This window comes from Chionomys nivalis, chromosome 2 (assembly GCF_950005125.1).
Source record: "Chionomys nivalis chromosome 2, mChiNiv1.1, whole genome shotgun sequence".
Lineage (NCBI taxonomy): Eukaryota > Metazoa > Chordata > Mammalia > Rodentia > Cricetidae > Chionomys > Chionomys nivalis.
Window position 1 is genome coordinate 6868024 of NC_080087.1, and position 23131 is coordinate 6891154.

The 23131-nt window shown below is 48.6% G+C and overlaps 1 protein-coding gene across 10 annotated transcripts in view; it reads left to right on the top strand.

Moving 5' to 3' along the window:
• Positions 1-23131, top strand: part of Pde10a (phosphodiesterase 10A) — a 437195-nt gene that overhangs the window by 229451 nt on the left and 184613 nt on the right. For 2 of the 10 annotated variants that reach the window (XR_009055987.1, XM_057754755.1), the window contains exon 1: positions 12893-13831. The exons of the other annotated variants lie outside the window; for them this stretch is intronic. Coding sequence is in view for 1 of the 2 variants with exons in the window: in XM_057754755.1 (XP_057610738.1) it covers positions 12940-13831 (892 nt within the window). In the remaining variant the exon portion in view is untranslated. Of the gene's footprint in view, positions 1-12892; positions 13832-23131 lie in introns of those variants that run through there. 10 annotated transcript variants of the gene reach the window in all.

A 23131-nucleotide genomic window follows, 5' to 3' on the forward strand; every position in this document is an offset into this window, starting at 1 on the left:
GCTGGTAAACGATTGTATATGACCTTAAATCCTTTTATGCTATATTACTTTCAAAATTTTAGAGGTGAAATTCCTCACTTAGGTGTTCTTATACCTCCCTAATTTGATGTTATACTCCTTAAGAAAAAGAAAACCAAAGACCAAGATTCTTAAATGTATTTTCCCCAGTTCAGTCCTACTAATACACTTAGCAGTACCCAATGGTACTCACCGTGGGTACCTGATACCACTTACCAGTACTAACCTTGGTATCCACAGTACTCAATGGTGTCTACCACAGGTACATATCAGTACTGAACAGCACCCACCATGGGTACCCACTCTACTCAATGGTATTTACCACCGGTACACATCAGTACTGAATGGCACCCATCATGGGCATCCACAGTACCCAACAGTATACAGCGTGGATACTCAATCGCATCTACCACAGATACCCTACAATCCTCAGCAGCAATGTCTCTATGGTATCCACGGTAACCAAAAAGGTGGTGAGCATTCATAAAGTGCAACTCCTCAGCTTTTTCTCTCTGCACCTCTAACTGGGCCCACATCATTTGTTGTCCTAAAGGGAAGAAGAGCGCTTAGTTATGTGTGAGGCTAAACCATGTGGTAATACCACTTCAATGACCACCCATCTCTTCCCACCATGAGCACTCTACTGAGCTCTCTTTTCATTGTGGCTCTTTGCTAGCCCTGGGAGCCTTAGACTCGCCTTGTGGACAGACTCTTTCCTTGGGCTTGGTAGAAAAGCTGGGTGAGGCTTCTACTCAGCTCCTCTGTATCAACTCAGAGGCTCTGTTTCTCCTTCTGCTCTCAGAGAAAGCGATTATATCACAGAGAGCATTGGGATAAGATTGCATTTAACTGTGTTTCAGTGGGAATTATCTGCCTGATTTAACTCTTTGAATGAAGTCACTGTACCTTCTCCTGTTGTTGGAGGTTGTCTGTTTGTTCCTGACTGCCCTGACCCGAAATATTCACATGTAAACTGTTTTAATTACAACACTACCTGGCCAATGTCTCTAGCAGATTCCTATCAAGCTCTTACATCTTAAATTAACCATTTCTCTCAATCTGTGTATCACCACATAGCTGTGGCTTACCAGCAAGGTTCCAGTGTGTCTGTCTCCAGGGGCGGCTACATGGCTTCTCTGTGACCCTGCCTACTCTTTCTATATCTCTTCCAGCCTGGCTATATTCTTTTAAGCCATTGGCCGAAAGCAGTTCATTTATTCATTAACCAATAAAAGCAGCACATATAAAGAAGGACTTCCCACACCATCTCCTGTCACATCACCTGTGTGTAGATAAGATGGACACTGCACACTGGGGAAGCTGCCCTGAAGGCAAACAGGATTATTCTGACCTCTCAAGCACAGCTGGCCACCAGGCTGTTTCTCTATCATCCTTAGGAACCTCCCAATGAACCCGAACAAAGGGGTTCCCCTCCCTGCCCAGACAGCTTCCCATTCCTTCCCACCCCATCTAACCATGCACCCCTTGGCACAGAACCTGGACATGTCTGACTGGCTCTGGTCTCCCTCTGGAAGAAGCAACCAAAGCCCTTACAATTCATTGGTGGATGCCGCTAGGCTAGCAGTTCTTCCTGGGTGTGAGAGAATGAGCATGCCGGTTCCTCATTCAAGAGAGGATTTTTCTCTTTTGGTAAGAGCTAATGTGCAAAACCTGTTAGCACAGAGAGTAGGGAGGGAGAAAGCAGTGTGTGGGAGGAGGAAGGACGCTGTCTGGAAGAGCGCTGGAGACAGCACTGCCTATGACATGGCTGGGGCAGTCGGTGTAGAGTGTCACACAGAGAAAGCTATCTCTACACAGGCGTAATGGAAGGGGCACTTCTAATAACTTTATTTTGGGTTCAGTGAAAAGACCATGCAGATTCAGCTTCCCCACATCCAGCTTACATTTTGAAAAGGAAACACCAGAGGTTATAGTTTTAAAAAAGAATGCTTCTTCAGGAATCCATAGGAGAAAAATCTGGAAACACAGGCAGTGAAAGTGTAAGGAAGTTTACCCGTTGGGGTTCTCCTGTGAACTAGAGCCAACGGGGGGGGGGGGGTAAACAGACATTCTGACAAGTGTGTGTACATAAACATGCATGCAGAGGCATATATATGCATGTATACAAGAGTGTATGCACCCACATGTGCATGTGCAAACACACATGCACAAATATATGGACATGCTTATATACATGCACATGCATTCAAACATAAATGTGTACACACATACATCCACACATACACATAAAGGCACACATATATGCAAGAATGCATGCACCCACGCATATGCATATACAAATACACATATACACAAACATGTATATATACACATGATATATACATATTCAGACATGTAAGTATACAATCACAGACAGATATATATATATATATGCATAGAAACATATAAACACATATGTGTCCACATGTGCATTGTATTGTGTCATTGCATTCTTATACGTACATATGCACATAGAAAATGCTCAGGTGGTTGATCTGGGAAGCAAGAAGTCTTCAGAGCAGGAAGAGAAGCCTGGAGCTCTAGAAAAGCACAGAGGCTACCATGAGCATCTGCCACCCCTGGGAAGCAGGTTCCATCCTCAGACTCCACTGTTGTCACTGTTAAGGCTGACCTAAGTGGGTGAGGCCCACTCGTGTGCAGGAGGACCATGGCCTTGATTGACACTGCCTGCCTTGAAGCTCCAAGTCTTTATCTCACTGTAACAACAGTAGAGTGATGATGTGGGACACCCCTCTGTACATTATGAATATGTTCATCACCATGGGATATTCAAGAAGCTGTTTCGGCCAATGGCTTAATAGAATAAAGCCAGGCAGGAAATCCCAACAGAGATAGAGAGAGTAGGCAGAGTCAGAGAGCCTCCATTTAGCTTTCCAAGGAAAAAGACACCATCCAGCTAGCCAGAACCTTACTGGCAGGCCACAGCCTCATTGTGATTCACAGATTAATAGAAATGGGTTTATTTAAGATGTAAGAGTTAGCTAGAAATATACCTAAGCTATTGGCCAAATAGTGTTGTAATTAATACAGTTTCTGTGTGATTATTGGCATCGGGGCAGCTGGGAAATGAACGAGCAGCCTCCACCTACACAGTGTGACCTTTGATCCTTTAAGTCAACCACCACAAGGCAGGAAGGAGGGAAGCAGACCATTAAAGCAGTCTGTGCATCTCTCCAGGGCTTACAAGAGCACTGTTGCATCTTGGGAATGAGTGAGTTCCTGTGCTACTGTAGGAGAAGCTGTGAGCTCTTTATTAGATCTGCATACATTTTGCTTCTGGCCCAGCAAGCCCTGTATCCAGAGACTTGGGACCTTCTATCCTTGGGAGAACCCCTACAAGCTGGCATGGGGGTTATGAGGGTAAGGTAATTAGGTCTGTGAAATAGTGATAATTAGAACCCCAGAGAGAGATGAAAGGGCCAACCGGCAGGTGACAGGTGAGTCATCTGTTTTCCCTCCCTGGCGGGCAGTGCAGGAGGCTGAGTGTCAGGTGTTCGGGGTGGCTGCAGGACATCGAGTGGCTAGATTGCTTTGTTATGAGTCATCACCTTGCGATGTCTTATGGGTTTGTGACTTTATTATATCCCTAAAACATATAATCCTCCAGTTTACTGGTCTTAGGCAAAGAGGGCTATAAAAACTTAAGCTAAGTAGCTAAAACGAAGCAAAACATAAAACACTTTCTTTCACTCTACTTATCCGGGGATGATATTTATAAGAAAGAAGACCACTGACTTTCATAGCAAGAGTCTTGAGTCTTTGAAATCAGCCAAAAGCTAGAAGAAAGGGTTCTGAGTGTCATCACCGCAAAGAATGGTGCATGTCTCAGGTGCTGGACCTGTGTGCTCTGATTTAGATGTGGTATAGTACAAGCAAACAGAGACTGTTCTTACGTTTCCCGGCTGCCCAGTCTGGCTTTATTCTGCTAAGCCATTGGCCCAAACAGCTTTATTCATTAACCAATAAAAACAATACATATACAGAAGGATATCCTGCATTAGTACAGGTGTGCTTCAAACCCCACATGACATCCTATAAACCCCTGAATACACCGTGCTTTCAGGTGTCAGTTCTCAGAAATGTTAAGAAGCCGACAGAGACAAGCATGGACCCCTGGACCCTGCTCCTTGGCCACTGACCTTCCTAGCCCCCCATGGCAGGTTCTCTGTCCTGCATCAATCTGGGTTTATCTCTCCTGCTACAACAGAACCCTTTAGCTCTCACCTGTGCAGAGTTAATATTACTATCTTTCATGAAAACCTCTCCCCAGCGTCCAGCCTGCCTTTATTGCCTACTGCTGTGAGTCACCCTTCTCCAGGTTGTTACACTGGACCACCAGTGTGGGTTCAGGGTAGCTCTGGGCATTGGGTATAGGTGGTGTTCAGTTTGGAAATGAGAAGCATGTTGGGAGACGGATGGTTGGACAACACTGTGAATGTCTTTAATGTCACAGTACTGTATACACAAAAAGTAGTTCATGCATTTTCTGTTATGTGTACTTTACTATAATAAAAACAATGGTGTTTTATTTATAATAGTGAACTTCTTGCCTAAAAAAAAAGTCACCTCTTTTTAAAAGGGCGGCTTAACACGGATGCATTCAAAACCTACTATAGCACAGTTAATAAAAACTCAGAGACAGGTTTTGGGGTTCAACCTTAAGGTCAGAAAAACAAAGCAGCCAGTCACTGGTTCTTACCTCTATCTCAGTCCGAAACCTTAGGCGATCCAGTCTCCAGGAATCTCAGAATGAGACTGTGTGTGAGAACTGTCTCCTCCTGTTTTATAATCCTTTCTAGGGTTGGAATTAAAGGCATGTACCACTACTGCCATGTTTCTATGGCAACTAGTGTGTCATTGCTGCCTGGTCTGTAAGGCTGGCCAGTGTGGCTGTTTTACTCTCTAAACTTTAGGCAACCTTTATTTATTAAAATACAAAAGAAATGCTGCTACAACCTGTGAAATTAGTTTTTTTTCAACAGCTCCATGTGATCTGAAAGACGGATTAGACAATCCTGGGCAGTAGATATATTCAGGGTGGTTTGTTAGACTCCAAACATTCAGCAGGAGATGTGAACTGTGATGAACAGAGACACCTTGCAGCAAGAAGGGAACATGAGCAAAGTCTCTCTCCAACTTGGAGATGTGACCACAGTCCATCGAGAGGTTCCCATGCCTCATGGATTCTCCTTTTGCTTCAGTGCATCCGTGTCCATTGTAATCTTTATGGAAATTGTGAGATACGCCAAGATCCTAGACATCTCTCCAACTTCCTCTTTCATCTATAGACTGAGGAGCTCAATAAACAGTGGCCTGCTTCTATATGCAAAGCAATTGGATCTTTTGCTTCCAAAGGCAAAAAGGAAAGTATTTATAGGAACTATTAAGATTCACATCAAGGTGATCATATCAACAGCTCAATTTTCAATCATATAAGAGAATCATATAACAATCACATTAAATTTTGCTTTGTCTTATTACTGCTTTCTATTTTTTTCACAAAGTAGGGGGATCATTCTGAAGGCACATGGCAGCCTAAGCCTCTAGAGGCTGCCTAATGGTGTCAGTTGAGGTGACTCTGAGGTGACATCTTCTGTGTTGCTCAGTGCCCTGTGTAAGGCCTTTGCATCACGAATGGAAAAGCAGCCACGGCTAATTGGTAACTATGATATAATTGTCTCCAAGCCACTCTGTGCTTCCTGTGTTTTGCTTAAATGCATTTCTGGTGATTCAGAGTAAGAAGCATATAAGGTTATGTTTGTGTGCAATGGAGCAAAAACCTTTGAGATGAGATACCCAATGAAGAATCGGAGGTTCCAAAGGCAGATACTTTGGGAAAGAGACAATGCCGAGTCCACTCAGAATGTACAACATATTTGCCCACCTGGAGCATTCTCTCGAATCCTTTGGGAGCTGACTTAGTCAGCATGCAGGACATGGCTACTTTGGCCAAGGGGACAACTTGAGCAATGGCAGCCCAGACATACTTTCCTCACATTTAGACCACACATTCCAAGCTTGGGCTTAGCCAGATGCATCCTTTAAAGGTGACTGACATGACATGGGAAATAAAGCCAACAAATTCCTCTGGGCACTCCGTCTGGGCATATCCTTCTCTGATGACATAATTAGCCTTGCTTGTCACTGTGGTCACCTTCACCTTGAGTTTCTCAGACTATGGCAATGAATGTTGTAAGAACAAGCACAAAGTAAAATAGGATTTATTATGGATATTTCCCATGACATCTGATATTTTAGTGTAGTTTATAGACTTCCACATAGAAATAACTTTAAAAATTTTGACAGTAGTGGTAGCAGGCTAAGCGTACAAGCACCTCAAATTTACCACTTATTAAAGACTAAAATAAATATGTATACTAATGAGATAGGCAAGCTTATTTTTTCAAAAAGAAAAAAATTTTAAAAATGCTTGGCTCTTGCTGGGCAGTTGTGGCACACACCTTTAATCCCAGCACTCAGAAGCAGAGGCAGGAGGAGCTCTGTGAGTTTGAGATCAACCTGGTCTACAAAGCGAGTTCCAGGACAGCCAGGGCTGTTACACAGAAAAACTCTGTCTTGAAAAACAAAAACAAAAACAACAAAAAAAATTAACTCTTAATATTTGAAACAGAACATCTTCAATTCAATGGTTTTCAGACTTGATCAATATATTTTGGTTATATAGTTGTCAATGCTGTGAATACAACATCTTTTAAGGATACTGTACAAAATAGCAGAAGTATATTTTAGGTCAATTCAAAAACTGTTGGAAATTCTGTCTTACTCTCAAGTCAAACTTTCAGAATTTTTGACAAAATTCAAGTCAACGACTCAAGGAACAACTTTAAAGCTCCAACTCTCGAAGGCAATCCTTTCCAAAGATGATGCCACCGAAGAAGGAATAGCAAAATCTCGAAAGTCTGCATTTCCGTAACAACACCAGTAGGCCTCAGGAAGAGCAGGAAAGCTGATGTTGAATAAAGACACTGCAATCCAATAAATTCACTACAAAAGTGTCCAACTCCCGCCAAGGCCTTTGTGGGCATGCTCAGTGTAAAGTACTGGCCTGTGTTTCCAGGATGGAGGCTCCAGGGAAGCAGCAGGAGATTTGGATTAGTATTTGGTGGTTGAATGTTTGGAAGCATTTTACTATTGTCATTTTTTTTTTTTTTTGGTTGTTGAAGCCTCACATTTAGTTACTCAATTCCACATGGGGCCCACAGTTTAAAAAGCTGTGGTCTACATAAGGGCCTCAAAACCCAATATCCAAACCCTTTAAGACTAGTCTGGTCACTGTTCTAAACACAGCACATCCCCTGTGACCCTGCTGAATGCCCCTTTCCTTCTGACTCTGTTTCTGTCTCTCTCTCCTTTGTCCTTCTGACACTTTTAATAAGAGAAACTCAGAGAACAAGAGCCTTTCTTTCTCTTTTTGAAAACAACTGTCATCTTCCAAAGCCAAAATGAGACATCAGAACAGCTCGTCCAAACCCTCCTGCAGCCTCATGCCCTCGAATGCCCATCTAACTCTGGTCCAGATGAGACAAGACTCTGCATGCCCACTGTGCCCTGAGCCATACTTCACTTACTTGTGAGAAGAATGGAAAAGAATCAATTCCTAGATGAAGGAATCATTTGGATAGTTTTGAGACTGAACTGTCGAATCCAACAAAGTTTTCTTTTCTCCTATAACTGCCTCAGCTCGCTAATATACTTGTTGAGGCCCATAATAAAAATTTGACAATTAAAAGTGAAAATATTGAACCAAAGAAAGATGACTCAGCCGGTAAAGGTACTCGCCACCAAGCCTGGTGGCCTGAGTTTAATCCCTGGGACCTACATAGTAGAGGAAGAGGGGGGGAAGATAGAAAGTTGTTCCCTGACCCTTATACATGCTACATGGCACATAGACCCCACCCCATGCACATGTGATGTGTACACATAATAAATTAATAAGTAAACAAATTTTACTTTAAAAATTAAATAAAAATGTTGTGAGGAAGATTCTCAACAACAGGTGAAGAAAGCACACCTCACCTGACAGCTTACTGGGGCTCTGAGCCATGAGCACAGAGGATGGATTCAGAGGCTGTCTGGGCACTTCCCTCACTGATACCTGGAAACTCATTCCTACCCAGGGTTCAGGATAGACCATTTAGGATATACTCTGTATCTGGATGTCTCTCATGCTGGCTTCCTACTCTAGTGTGGGGAATGACCTTCAGTTCTCTAGAAGGAATATTTTAGGTTTATTGTTGAGATTTTGAGACACAATGTTCTCTTTGCTTTGCAATGAAATCACTGTATCTTATTTGTGGAAGTTTAGTGGCAATGTTGGTTATTTAAACAGAGCTCCCTGCTGTGCTCCAACTTCTATGTGGCCTTGAGCACAGAGAAACAGTTCAGTATCCTGTAAATGTCTTGGGTTTCCACAGGGATTTGATACTGTTTAGAGGCAAGACTTTGAAACTTGGTTCTGGGTGGTTAAACGTCAGGGTCATCTTGGAGTGTTGTTAGAAGTTAGCATAGTTATCCAAGAACTAAATATTCATTACTGTACCTCAGCAGGGCTTACTAACACCAGTTCCCCTGAGACTCGATATTCACAGCAATTGTGCAGAACTTACTGCCATGAAGGAAGAAGTAAACATTACAACTGGACCAATAAAGGTTTTTTTTTTTTTTTTTTGGACCTTCTTCCTGTTAAGAAATACACATAAAAGCCGGGCGGTGGTGGCGCACGCCTTAATCCCAGCACTTGGGAGGCAGAGGCAGGAGGATCTCTGTGAGTTCGAGACCAGCCTGGTCTACAAGAGCTAGTTCCAGGACAGGCTCCAAAACCACAGAGAAACCCTGTCTCGAAAAAACCAAAAAAAAAAAAAAAAAAAAAAAAAAAGAAATACACATAACCCTTTTTTTTTTGCGAAGAAGTGAACCCTTGAGATTTATGTGAATTTATATGTTGCAAAAGCAAAATCAAAATAACTAGACAGAATTCTGATTTTTATTCACTCTGGGAAGAATAATTGCACACTTATACTGACTATTTGTTTTATCATATAAAATAATAAAATTAAAACTTCTCTAAATAATGAGTGCTTGGATTTATAAAGTAACCTGATTGGTGAGACAGGAACTTAAACAGTAAATGAAGGAATTATTTTTATCTTCTTTGGTTTGTTTTCAAGACTTCCCCACCCTAGAGTTGACTTCAATAGTATTTTTCTTATTGGAATTATAATGTCCCATTTTTTTCCTTTTTAGGCTTGACTGTGATATTACTGTAAGAATACAACCCTCACTTTAGCAAGGTTTGTAACATAACCAATAATAGAAATTTGTAACCTTTCAGCAGGTGGCAGGGAGGAAGGAATGTCTGTCTGTCTGTCTTTCTGTCTGTCTTTTATTAAATGTCATGGGGCAGCAAGTCTCCCGGTGCCAGGCTGTGTAAGATGGAACCACATAGGCAGCAACTCTCTTGAGATGTGCTGGCCAGAATCAAATTCCAGTAGCCTAGAAACAAAACTGTATTGGGGGATGAGGGTGAGGGAAATCGAAGGGAACTTCCTGCTAAGTCAGAGCTACAACCAGCTCTGAAGGGACTTGGGCTTAGGGGAGCCTGGAAGATAAACTCCACAGCTATCTCAGCAGACAGTGGGTAAAGCATCCTAGCAGGACAAGGAATGTCTGTAAAGAGCACTACTGATGACTAGAAAGTCTAAATTGACAACAGTGGCCACCAGCTTTGAAGGCTTGGCTCTGTATTGTAAGTAAGTTCTAAAAGTTAAAATCAGGTAAAGAGAAAGGGGAGACAGGAATTAAACACACTCTCTCTCTCTCTCTCTCTCTCTCTCTCTCTCTCTCTCTCTCTCTCACACACACACACACACACACACACACACCTTGTCTATTTAAATAAGCCAATTTAACATTTAATTAGCCTTGGTTTTCATATGTTAATAAACTACAGTTGTTAGCATTTTAAAAGAGGGAAAAACAGCACTCCCCATGATACAAAAGTTACAGGAATTTATTGAAATTCACTGACCTATAGGTCTACCATTATTAAATGTTAACCATGCTAACGCTATTAATTTACATTTTTGAAGAAAATCATTATTTTCACGTATCTTGGGTTCTGCCTTGAAACGGTGTTTTTTAAGAGCATATAACATAAACTAGGTAATTCTGATGTCTGCTGGTGCTAACCGCTGTTTTACTATTCTTTTAGTTTTCAATGCCTGCAAGTTGAGCTGACCGTGGTGAGGAGAATCATTTTTACCAAGAGCTTTGAGACAGCTGGGGCACCTGATTTCCTTTGTCAGTACCCTAACATCCACAGCTGCGGTCCAGTTGAGCTACAATCCGATGCCATTCCAACACTAACTACATGGCCAAATTTAGGAACACCACCACAGCACTTTTTGAGGCTGAGTGATGTGTTGTTGTTGTTTTTGTTTTTTCTACAAAGGGTTTGCAGTGATGAGGTTCAGTGGCCGGTTGTATCCGCAGAGAAACGCCAAAGGGAAGGGTAATACCGCATCTGAAAGTTCAGACCTACCCTTTAGATCCGTGTTTGGAATTCACAACGACCAGGTGCCTAGAAGCCTTAAATCAACAACCGTGGACACCAGTGTTAAGGGAAGAGGGGGGCGATCAAAATGTAATTGCTGATTTATACCTCCTCCCAGCGCTCCTTTCCTGTCGCTACATTTTGTGACTTTGTAATTTGTCCAGGATATGCGTCCCTTCCAGCAAGTAATGCGGGGAAACGGACAGAAAATAGGAAGAAGGCTGACTTTGGAAAAGGCTAACCAGTTTGAGTCTCCGTCTAACAAAGACGAACAGAACAAATATCTAATGCGTTTCACCCGCCTCCTGTGCCTTCCATGTAGCTTATATTCACCTGGAAGTAAAATTCCTAGTACCTGGAAAACCGTTTTAATAACTCAAAAACCAACGAGCGACAAGCCCTAAGCGGCACGAAGAAACGACTTGCCCTGTAAAGAATTAACGATTACCTCTTCAAGGAGAACCCCTTTGCTTAACCGCTTTTTTAACCGCTTTTGCAGGAGCACCCAATCCCAGGAACCTGCACTAATGTGGCTCTTAGCCAAGCAAGCAAGGGTCGGGTCTGGTGCGGCTCTGAAGACGCTAACCCGAGGCTGCAGATACAAACCCCATAGCACAACTCGTTCTGTCTTTTTTTTTTTTTTTTTTTTTGCTCCATTGGGGTTAGGGGCTAGTGGATGAGAAAACAATGTCTTTGCACACTTAGCCCCCAAAGTAAGACTCACAGTACCATTTTCGTGTTTCCCAAATCCAGGGATCCCTGGCTAAGGTGGACTGGCTCCGGTGACATGCTGAATAGGTCTGTCCCGGAATTGCCAAACCGCCCGGGAACTTTTCTGTGGACACCTGAAGCACCACGTCCCTGGAATGTCACTTGATCAATTTGGTGCAACTGTGAGTGTTACTTTTCCACTCTCAGGGGTTTGGATTCGGGAGTCGGGGGTGGGGGGACTTCACTGCCGAAGAATGTGGAATTCGCTGCAAACCAAACTCATGAAAAACGTTTGAATAAAGAAGAAAACTTTGATGAGGAGAAATGGTCCCTGGCAGGTCGCAAGCCAGGAGTCCCAGCCCTGGGTCAGCCTAGCTGCTGCCCTGCAGCGCAAGCTTGGCTGCTGGGCTGTGGCATTCGCGCGCTCTCTCTCTCCGGGGAAAATGACCCTAACTGTCCTACCAAGAGACGAAGAGGGCACTGCCCCACACTCAAACCGGGTGTGCAGAGACGGTCCGTGTAGGCTTGCACCGAATGCCAGCACCTGCTCTTGAGCTTAACCGCTACTTAACCGCGCCCAACTTCCGAACTTCCTTGTTCAGAGAGCCCATCTGACCAGTTTCCTTCTATGGAAGCAGTCTGGATTGCAGGCTGCTGAAGGAGTAGGGGGGACAAGTAAGCTGCTGGCGACAGATGGCCCCTAGGTTTTAGAGCCGTGAACTCTTTAAGTTTGTGTTTGAGCCGTAGTTTGTTTTTTCTATCTTCTAGCCCCACGGGGACAAAGTGGACTCTGGCGCACACGAAGTTCGTTTTAAAGCGGGTATGGGAAGGCAAGTCCCAGGATGAACCACATTTTGAGACCTAATGGGAACTCTGCCTTGATTTAAAACTCTTGCTAAGTGTCCGACTTTGAATTTCCCTCCCGCAGCTCCAACTGAACACTGCTCGGTAGGTTCTGCTAGCCGGCTAAAGGGAGGATTCCTTGACTCAGGTCACCCACAGGCGGATGTGGCTCATACACAGCTGGAACAGCTGCCAGGCTGTGGGTTTAGAATCTGGAACGCCAGACCTGCTACTGCTGGCCAGGGGCATACACCATGCACAGAGTGCCGGGGTGCTGGGGCCTGACGCGGCGGGGCCGAGTCCCAGCGGACGCGCAACGTGGGCGCGGGCGGTGTTGGCGCGGGGAGCGCCTGCTCCGCCAGTGGGCGTCTTCTGCCGCCGCCACCGCCGCCGCCTCCACGGGCAGCGGCACTGCGGCGCTTTTCTCCGCTGCTTTGGAGCAGTCGCCGCGGCTTAGGCTTCGGAGCGCGCACACACCACGCCACGCCCGCGGGCAGCGTCCCCGCAGCCCCTAGCCCGGCCGGGCGAGGATTGTGCGCACCAGTCCGCACCGAGGCGCTGGGACTCGGGACTCGTCCCCAGCCGGGGGTCCTCTTGAATCCCTAAGGAAACACGATGTGAACCCCCAGCCGGAGAGGCACCCAAGACAAGAAAGGCGGACGGGACCGGAGCCTGTGCGCGGCGGGGAGGGCTGGTGCTGCGGGGGCGGAGCCCGCCGAGTCCCGGCCGCCGCGCCCTCCCGCCTGCCCCTTTGGAGGCTGGGGAGGAGGGCCATGGCCAGCCCGGAGGAGCGGCTCGCTCCCCGCCCCCAGGCCCCACTGCCAGCGGCTGGGGACGAGCCCGGCCGCGGCCAAGTCCGGCAGGAACCCCGGCGCGGCGAGGCCAACGGGCGGAGTGCAGTGGGCCTGAGCCTGGCCCGGGAGCTGCCTGGTTGCAGCCGGGACGAGCTTGCGGCACCCCCGCCCCTGTCCCGGTCCCTGTCTCCGGCAGGCCACGCCAGCCCCGCTGGGGGCCCCAGCGCCCTCTCTGCGCTCCGCGCCGGCGTCTGCGGCTGGGTGGCGGCCCGCGCTCCCTCGGCGTTCGCCTTCTCCTCCCCTATCCCCTCCTCCTCCTTTTCATCTTCCTGGTACTTCTGGCCGCCGCCCCCCCTGCCCCCTCCCCCTCTTGTCCCCTCCTCATCTGCTTTCCACCTCCCCGCGCGTCTCCCGAGAAGGGAGGGCGCAGCGGCGGCTGGAGGAGGAGGCGGCGGCGATGCTGGCGGAGGAGGAGGAGGAGGACAAGAGGCAGCTCCCTTGAGCGTTCCCCCCGGCAGTAGTCACCGCAGCGGCGGTGGCAGCGGCGGGCGGCGGCGGCTCTTCCTCTCGCCTGCGATCCTAGGCTTGCTGCTCCCAGCCCGTGCCGGGCCCCGGCCACCGCCGCCGCCGCGGCTCCCCCTCCACCCGGGCGCGCGCCGCACAGACTCCCCGGGCTTTCCGGGCGCCGGCGGGGGCTGCCCTGGCCTCGGCCCCGGCTCTGCCGCCGGTGGCCGAACTCCGTGGCGGCCCCGAGGCGCCGCCTTCCCCCTCGCCACCGCTCGGCCGCTGCTCTTCGGCTCCGACATGGAAGATGGACCTTCTAACAATGCGAGTTGCTTCCGAAGGCTGACCGAGTGTTTCCTCAGCCCCAGTAAGTGGTCCGGCCCCATGTTCCCCGAGGCCCGGGTGGCTTCTCGCTTGGTGGGGTCCAGTCGGGACCTTGGATTGTGGGGTGGGGAGGGAACTGCTATGGTGGTGGATGACCGGCAAGGTGTGTGTGTGTGCCCGGCTGTGATCGGTCAGTGGGCTACAGGAAGCTGGTGGCACCTCTGTGGCGTTCGGACTGCCTGTTGTCAGCTTAGGGACACTGGGCTTTCCCAAGCCCCGCGTGTGCGCAGAGGAAAGGTGTCAGACATTTAAAAACTAACCTGCTTCCGTAGAGCTGTCCCTGACCACACTGACCTGGCCCATTATTTATGCCATCAAGTTGTCCCCGATTATTCCACACTTCTCTAGAGATAATTGACCATTAGATTGGAGTATATACGTTTCCTTCCACTGGGGGTCCCTGGAATCCAAACCACTGGATTCCTGAGGCTGCCGTGAGGGCAGGCAGGGCTTGGGAACCTGGGGCTTCCAAATATAAGGGAAGACAGGACCCGCGCCTGCAGTGGCTGTGTTCTGGCGCATGGACCAGTGGTATGGAACTGGTTGCACCCATCTTCATGAAGAAGATGGGTCCCCCCGACCCCCGCCCACCTCATACGGATTATTGGTAGCTGGTGCTGCTTGGGTGGGTAAAGAAAGCGGAGGAACAATGGGGCATTAGCTTGGAAAAAAGAGGCACCTCTGGTTCGCTCCAACCCACCAGACTACAGTAGCATGACCATTCCGCCTCTCCACTCTCAGGCGCCGGGCTGAAAGCCTGCTAGGGCAGGGGCAGCAGAAGGCGTGTCATGGGGGGTGGTGGGCGACGACAAGATTGATCAGAGAAGTCTAGGCAGTGCTTCCCTGGAAGGAAGGAGACAGGCAGGAGATGCTGAGGGAAGAGGTTCCAGATGCGCAGAGGAAGGAGTCGCAGCGGTTGTGGATGGAGGGTGAACAGGGTGAGGACCAGAACACTGGGTCGGGAAGAGACCAGGTGGGACCGGGTGAGAGAGTCTGTGCTCTGAGAGGGTGTATCCAAGGGGAACTGGGAGACTCTGGCAACCGCTGGGCCATGAGCATGAATTTGGTGCCACAGTCCACCGCGTGCGCACCCGAGCTTTCCTTTGTCTGCATCTCTCTGGAAAGCCGCGCTTTTGCCTTGCTTTCTTCAGGCAGACTCCCCACCAGGTTGCAAATTAGCTTTCTCGCTACTGCTCCCAAGTACCACTTACTCCTTGATCAGGGCGGACTGGGCTCTGGGGCATGCGATGCCTGGGTTGAGACCCTCCTCAGGACCGGCGCTGATCTAGGTGCCCACCCAGGAGCCCTTAGGGTACAGTTCGCTAGAGGGTGACTGTATTCCCTCCAGGACCGGGTTGACTCCTGCAATCCTACTTCCTGGCCCTGGGCCAGTTCATGGTGGCCACATAGCCCAGTGAGCATTCACACATCTGCAGGCAGTAGTTTCAGCAAATCTCTTAGGTTTATTTGCCAGTTGTCTTGCTTGCCTCAAAGGGTGTGGACTCTGTGCTCCCAGCTGACCTCAACTTCTGAGGCTTCTCTCCGGTATCTGGTTATCTGCCTCTCTAGCCCCATCCCGTGTATTTGTGACTTATAGAGCACTGTGCTTTGGGCATCTGTGTATAAATAAACTTGTACAATTGCCCCTGGATTGTGGTCAGCAGAGACTAACTACACTTCCCTAAAGGGACTCCAGGGATTGGCCCTGGGTTGCAGGGATGGGAGAAGGTGGGGCCCATAGACTCTCTTGGAGTTGTTGGAATAAACCTGAGACCTATGACTAGGCTTGCCCCGGGTGTTCTTCCTATTTTACATTTCAATTTTCCCCTCTATAAAATAAATATCTTTCTCTTTTGGCAACTGGTGTGAGTGTGTGTGTGTGCTTGGACATGTTCAAGTGCACACTTTTAGGTCATTGTACTTGACAGTACCAAGTGCTTCATGAGGGAGAATTGGCTAGGATGCTTTTTTGTTTGTTTGTCTGTGATTGTGTGTATCTAAGAAGCAGATGTATCTAAAGTGTATCTAAAGATGCTGTCTTTGTCTGGGGATGGGGTGGGCATTGCAGAAGAAATTATGGTTCTGAATAAAGATGAGCAACTCCAGAGAGATCTGGATCATCTTGGGTAATAAAGGGCACCCTATGGGGGTGTTTTTTTAAAATAGACATCTACTCTGGAAGAAGCCAACCCTGCTATGGCATAGTCACTCTTGTCCCCCCAAACAGATTGGGTGTGGATCAAAGCACAAGACTCCTGCAGCTTTGTATGGATACTATTAGGGTATGAAGTACTAGGGTATGAAGTACTAGGGTAGGAAATACTAGGGTAGGGAGCACTAGGGTAGGAAATGAGCACTAGGGTAGGAAGTGCCGGGGTAGGAAATACTAGGGTAGGGAGCACTAGGGTAGGAAGTACTAGGGTATGAAGTACTAAGGTAGGAAGAGCTTGGGTAGGAAATACTGGGGCACCTATAAACAGTTTGGCTGAACAGTAGAAGAGGTTGATGCCCAAGTGAAAGCTGCTCTCTGCCTTCCCGTCCCCTGTGCCACACACTTTTATGGTTTCTGTTTCTGTCTGCCTGCGGCCAAAGAGCAGACCACCTGGGTCTCAATTGCTGAACTCTCTGAAACTTGGCAGTTTTCTGGGGGAAAAATAAGAGCCTTTTGGAAAGAGTTTGTGTACTCCTCAAGGACGTGAAAACACACAAAGGTATTCAGATGTGTCCCTGTGGAGTCTGTATCTGTTTTTTTCTTTCACTTTGATCTCTTTGTCAGCCAAACAAATTGTCATGTGCAGCCCCTGAGCCCAGCGACTGCTGGACAAGTGCACACTGCAATTCTCTTGTCTGAAAGCAATCCCCGTGCGGACGGTACAAGAGCCCTGTTCTGTTCCTGTCTATTTTATTCTTCTTCTTGGTTCACCTGATCAGGCACTGAGCAGACACTTGTCTGAAACCAATGCCACATGCTAGGTCCTACCCTAGCCTGTCCTCCTCTCTCTCAAGCATCTGGAAGTCCCAGACCCGTGCTGGGCTAGTAGGCCAGGGTGAGAAGGAACCTCTCAGGCGGGAGTTGGCTCAGTGTGGACGCTCAGTGCTCTAAGTGGTCTTCCTGCCTAGTGCTGTTCCTCTGTCTGAATCAGGCCATTTCTGAACTCACATCACTTCCTGTCCTCTGTTGACCTCTGGACCTCTGCTTCTCCTTTTCCTGCTGGGAGAGCTGATGAAGTTGGAAAATCTTGTCCATGGAGAGACAGTAATTGTCCTGGATCATCCACACAGTTCAGATTGCGTGGGCAGGGGCGTCACACTGAAAGGCCAATAGGAACGGCAGTCAGCTTCCCATTAGAGTGGCATGGCTGGAAGAGGCACTGCCTGGGAAGAGCAGGAGACACACCTGTGGGAAATACAGCCCTATGTATCTGCGCCACATAGTTCTCCTACCCGCAAATGTCTCTGTGTGCTGTTTGTACCAGTTAGCTACTGCGAAGGACATGCAAGGGTGGGGGGGGGGCTCTGGGGGAGGATATGGAGAACGCAAGGGAAATATGACCAGGAAAGTTTTTGAGTGCAGAGTTTAAATGCCTTCCCACTGCAAATCACTGCATGATTCTCAGATCTTCCAAACAGCAAGCGTACATTTGCACGACGTGTGAGCCTGTCACTTGCCTCCCGAGGTGTGAGGACTGTGTGGCCGGCACCAGGATACACTGAGATAAATATGATCCCCGTAACGGCAAATGCACTCAGAACTCCACACAACAGCAGACTTCACGGTTAGGTGGTTCTTATCAGCTCCGGGAAGCTGATGCTGCAGAGGAAAACCAGGCTCAGGGCGGGCACGGCACCCGTCTGGGTCTAGATCAGCCAGGGCCCCATTTCCAGCTTGTCTACACATGGTCTATAGTGGAACTGTGTGTCGGATGGAGAGATGGCCCATGACTCCCCAAAGACGTGGCATACAGACAGGAGTGCCCCAACAGGTGACCCAAATAGCAGTCTGTGAATTCCTGACAGGCTGGGTGTGGGCAGTGAATGTCATCAGCTGTCCATGGAGGGGTGAGCTGGTTTCTGGCTGGGTCAGCAGGTCCAAAGGGCAAAGCTATTTAAACTGGGTGACGTTATTCTATCTAGATTATTAATATGTAACCCCGTGAAATCCTACTTTTAATTTGAAATAAACCTATGTGGATAGAGGAATCTTCTAAAAGTTTAACTGAAAAGAAGTAGAGTGTGAAAAGACAGGCCTTGTGTCTCACATTGATACATTGGACCCTGAAGGATTTTTGCACAGGAAACATTTTGTGCCCTAGAACAAAGAAATTCTCTCTGACTATCAGACGGGATAAGTTGTGTGGGAAACACTTTGACAGTTAGCACAGTCGCCACCCTGTGAGTGGGGAGCTCCTTCCTTCAAGTCCAACTGAAGGAAAACTCCCAGTGGCAGGAAATCTCCAGCTGTGGCAAAGGGCGGAGCAGGTATCTGGCACCCCCGGCTTATACATGTACTATTGCCCTTCACTCATGATGACCGGCTTCCTTTCTAGAAGGCAGCCCGAGAGGAGTGTGGGCAGGGACTCGTCTGTGTTCTGATGCTGAAGCTAAGACAGTGGTGGCCCTGTGAGGAGAACACAATATCTGCTTGTGTGAGACACCTAGAGGCGCCAGCAAAGCAGAGCCGTGTGCGGGGAAGAGGTATGGTACCCAAGTGAGACCTGGACACTTGTGGCCGTTTACCCAGAGTTTACCCTGAACTCTGGAGTTCCAGTGAATGTGTTCCACAGAGCTGGTCCTCACTGGACCTGCAGCTCCAAGAAATGGCGGGGGTTTAGCTCCTGGGTTCCAAGCAGGGCTAGGAGGAGACTCAGGATGAGGCCAGAGCAGACCCCAGCTTGGAAGACCCAGTGAGTGTTTTATAGGATGCCCATGCCTGAGTCTCGAGGGATTGGGGAAGGGAGTTTGCCTGGCAGAGGCCCAAGGAATACCTTCTGGATAAAGGAGGCGCCTCTGGAAGACATAGATACAGGATCTCAGCCAGCTAAGGGGAAAGGAATTACAGGTCTATGCTAAGGCCACCTTGTAAGGGACAGTCCTCTGAGTTCAGAGTCAGGTGTGAAAGAAGGGGCAGCATCCATGGTATAGGACGAATGGAAGTCTCTGTGGCAGAGTCCTCTGCAGGGGAGACCTTGTACACACAGGGAGGTGGAAGATAGAGGGATAGGTGACATGATGGGTGGCTGTGTAGACGGTGGGCACCATGGTTCCCGGGTTGGAAAGCTGGGGGTGGGGTGTATGACTGGGATGGGAGTCAGTCAGTACTATATGTACCTCTGTAGGTCGTAGGTGTCTCGGCTTGGGTGGTACCTGCGCGCGCTCTCTACTGCTCTCTGGTGGTGTAGACAGCAACAACCAGAAACCAGGCAAAACACACCAAAAAAGTAGGCAGAGAATTCATACAGAGAGCTGCCCCTGGGTGTGAAGGTCAGTCTGGAGCAGCATGGCCAGCTGTGGTGTGCAGAGCCGTCAAGATGGGTCCTGGGCTAGAGGAGCAGAGCGAAGGCTGCGCCGCTAGAGTTGGGAGTCTCAGCCTAGATGTCTGGTATGTGATGAAGCCCATAGAAGGGCAAGAACAGAACTATGGAAGTTGGGGGAAACTGAGCATGGCTTCAGATAGTAGGAGGGGGGCTTTGGGAGAGTCGTGAGCCCCTGAGTTCATGATTCTTGTTCTGGAGGCTTAGCTGAGTGTAATTTGGGAAAGGAATGTTGGGACTGTTGGGGAAGGGTGTGCACAGAGGTTATCGATTTGAGGGAATGACAGTGGAAGCGAAAAGTAACGGAGGACCCATGCGGTGTTTGGAGGCATCGAGCGCACTGCACACCTGCTGTTGCAGGGGAGGACTAGGGAATGTATGATCGGAGGCTTCTGTTTACCAGGAAGGGGGTCCCACAGGAGGCAGTGCGCAGGTGCAGCACAGGCAGGTTTGGTAGGTTTGGCAGTGGTGAGGTTGAGATGCTCAAGGTGTGGTAGATGCTAAAAATTCACATGGACGAAGTTTTCCCATCTCCAAGGCTGGAGAAGAAGGAGAGAGGTTGGCATTGCACCCTCCACGGGGAGTCAGTTGTGAATGCCTGGCGTGAATCTGGAAGTTCTGAGACAGAGAGAAGGGGGTTTCCGCCACCGCCTGAGGAGTAAGAGGATGATTCTGGCCTGAAGTGGATTAGAAATAGACCGTGATCTCCTAGCACTGAGACAGTAGCTGAAGGTTCGTTGGAGAGTGGAATTCTAAGTGAGTAGCGGGAATGGGAGTCAGGCATGAAGAGTGCATGAGACAGCCTTGAGCAGAACCTGGGGTGACATGGGACAGACACATCATGGAATTCAAAGAGGAGCAGCCTCAGAGATCAGTTGCGGCTGAGGGAGAGCAGTGATGGGCAGATGATGTGGCTTCATCCCACAGACGTCTGAGAATGTCCATCTGCCAAGGACGGAGACAAGCTAACAAACAGCTCGGCAGGGGCAGGGAACGCAGATGAGAGGAGGTGTGGTCTGGGAACCATCTCACGCTGGGAGCAACAGGAGGGTGGGAAGTGCTTCGTCAGATGCCAGCTTCCCGTAACTCCAACTGTCCAGCATTTTGGCCCTTTAGGGCAAGGTAGAGAGGAGGGCAAGGCCTGAGAAAGCTTTTAGGGAACAAGGAGAATGAAGAGAAAGTCAGGGGCATGGAAGGCCTCCTGGGTGCTTGGGAGGGGCACTTAGTAACCCACAATTAGATAGATTTGGAGGAGTGACTGGCAACATTTGGAAGGACAGGTCTGAGAGTGAAGCAGGGACTTAAGAAGACATCTGCCGGGGAGGAGAGTGACCGGGCAAGGGGTAGGCCAGAGCCCACCGTTTGTCTCAAGATCACCCAGAGTTAGGAAAGCTGCCTGTGTGTGCCCCTCACAAACTTCCTAACGGGAAGCGACTCACAGGGTGACATCTGAGTGTTGTCTTAGAAGAGGAAGAATTTGAGGGTTGTAGAGGTGAACAAGAGGAAGATTCCAGGAAGAACAAAGAATCTGAGCAGCATGCTCAAAGGCGGCTAGGGGAAGCCAGGCTTGAGGGAACATAGGATGGGCGCCACAGCGGTGGGGCCATGTGGAGAGGACGGAGCACAGAGTGGTGGGTCAGCTGCGGAAGACAGCCAGAGAGCATGCTAAGGGATGTGTAGGTGACTATGGTCCGGTCAGATAAAGTGATACACAGATACTGAGTGCCAACTGTGAGCCACTACAGTCCTAATGACAGCAGCCAGCGTGTCTAGCAGCATGGTCTGTTCCTTTCCTTTCACAGAGTTCCCATCTTGACATCTGGACAAGATGCAAGGTACTGATGATATACCTTAATGAGTGACCGTGGGAAGAGTGGGCGCTGGAGGGATAGAGTGCTCTATGCTAGTCTTCCCTAGGGGGTGCTTTGGGTCCCTCAGTGTGCTCCTGCAGGGCTTTCGGGATCCTCTTTCCCTTGCCTCAGGACCACATCTCTTACTTCCCACAGTGTGCCTCACGTGCCAGCTACAGATAAATAGCTGGGGAACTCAGATGCCACCGTGTCACCCTCTCTTTCCTAGGGGACTGACTGGCTCTGTGCTGACGGCTGCCTGTCTAGGTCTCGTGTCCTTCCCAGGTCTGTTTAGGTCCTCTTGTCTGTCCTTCTGTATGTCCTGGTGCATATTGTCCCCTTTGGAGCTCTGGTTTCAGCAGTCCTTGTCTGCCTCTAGAATAGGGCTTCATTCATAGACTCTTTATTCATCCTCTCAGGACACACCAAGCCATCCACCGAAGGCACAAGGGAGCGTGTTTGCGTGGGAGAATCTGAGCAAAATGGCCTTTCATCAGTGCTAGTTTTCCCAAAAGGGAAGAAACAACCAGAAAGTGTGGCTGCAGAGCTCTGATGCATGTCCCGAAACTTTGTTTTATTCATTTTTTTTCCCATGTAATCCGAACACACTCTTTGGCACCAGCCGCCAGGCGTTTGCGTCACCGTGAACACAATACTTGACACGCAGTGAGGTCAGCGGGGAACAGGCAACCCGAGTCCAAAGGAAGGAGCGGCTTGCGCGTTCCACACTTGGTAGACTCGGCTTTCCCCGGGCTGCGCTCGGAGCCGTTGTTGCTTTGAAGAAAACATTTTCTGCGTCGCCAAGACAAGCGTTGCATGGAAAGTGCTGAAACAATGCCACGCATTTGGAGACGATGAATTATTTATCAAAATACAAGCAGATTTGGACTTTTTAGAGTTGGCAAGTTCTGTGAGAGGAAAAGTTCTGCATGAGGAATGCTTTTCTTTGATGAGAAAGAAAGGAGGAGGCGACAGGCAGGTAGGAGTACAGCCTGTGCAGGGCCCTGCAGTGTGTGTGATTTATGTGACGTTTTTATGGGAAGGCAGCCAGGGTCTGGCCTTGTAGCCTGGGCTGGCTTTGAACTCCAGCAAAGATCATGTCTTCCTCAGCCTCTCCAGCGATGGGATTGCAGAAGCCACTGCCACTCCAGCTTCTTCGCTTCTTGTCATAGCTCTGTTGTTTCCAGAAGAGGGTCACACGGTGTCTCAGAGGTCAATCGCTGTGGATCCCATACAGAGCAATGGTGTCTTCTATGTGCTGTTCTAAGGGTCACGTATGTATATTTCCAGATTTTCTCTGCGCTCCAGAATCAGAAGTTTGCTCATGAAGACATTCTTGTCTAGCCAGTCACTGTGTCTTTTGGGGTAATACTCCTGCTTCTTGTGATTGACTGTATCATCTAATTTTTAAGGCCAATTAAAGAGATGTTATAAAGACTCAGTGATTAGAACAGCACGCTGCTGGCCCCAGACAGACAGACAGACAGACAGATAGACAGAGCAGTCAGTGCAGCAGATCCAGAGACAGGCGGTCATGCAGGGAGTTGTGCGTATCCCACCTCACGTGGTAGAAGAAAGGAAGGGTACACAGCTGAGGAGAGGATATGGGGAACAGGATGGTATCCACTCAGAAGAGAATGAGATTTTCCTGTACACTGTATGCCCAGATCAAGTTCCGTATGGAAAATATATTTAATAGCAAAAAGAAGAAGCTGTGAATAAAAAGAAAGAAGATACCATGAGGAAATCCTTTCTGGCTTCAGAATAGGGGGAATCTTTTAAGTGTGACTCAAATCCCAGCAGTCATCAAAGGAAGGACTGACTGAACCAGAAGATGAGAAATCCCTTTTGTATGGCTGTGGACAGGAGCCCACCCCGAGGGAGTGGCCTAGTGCCTTCCCC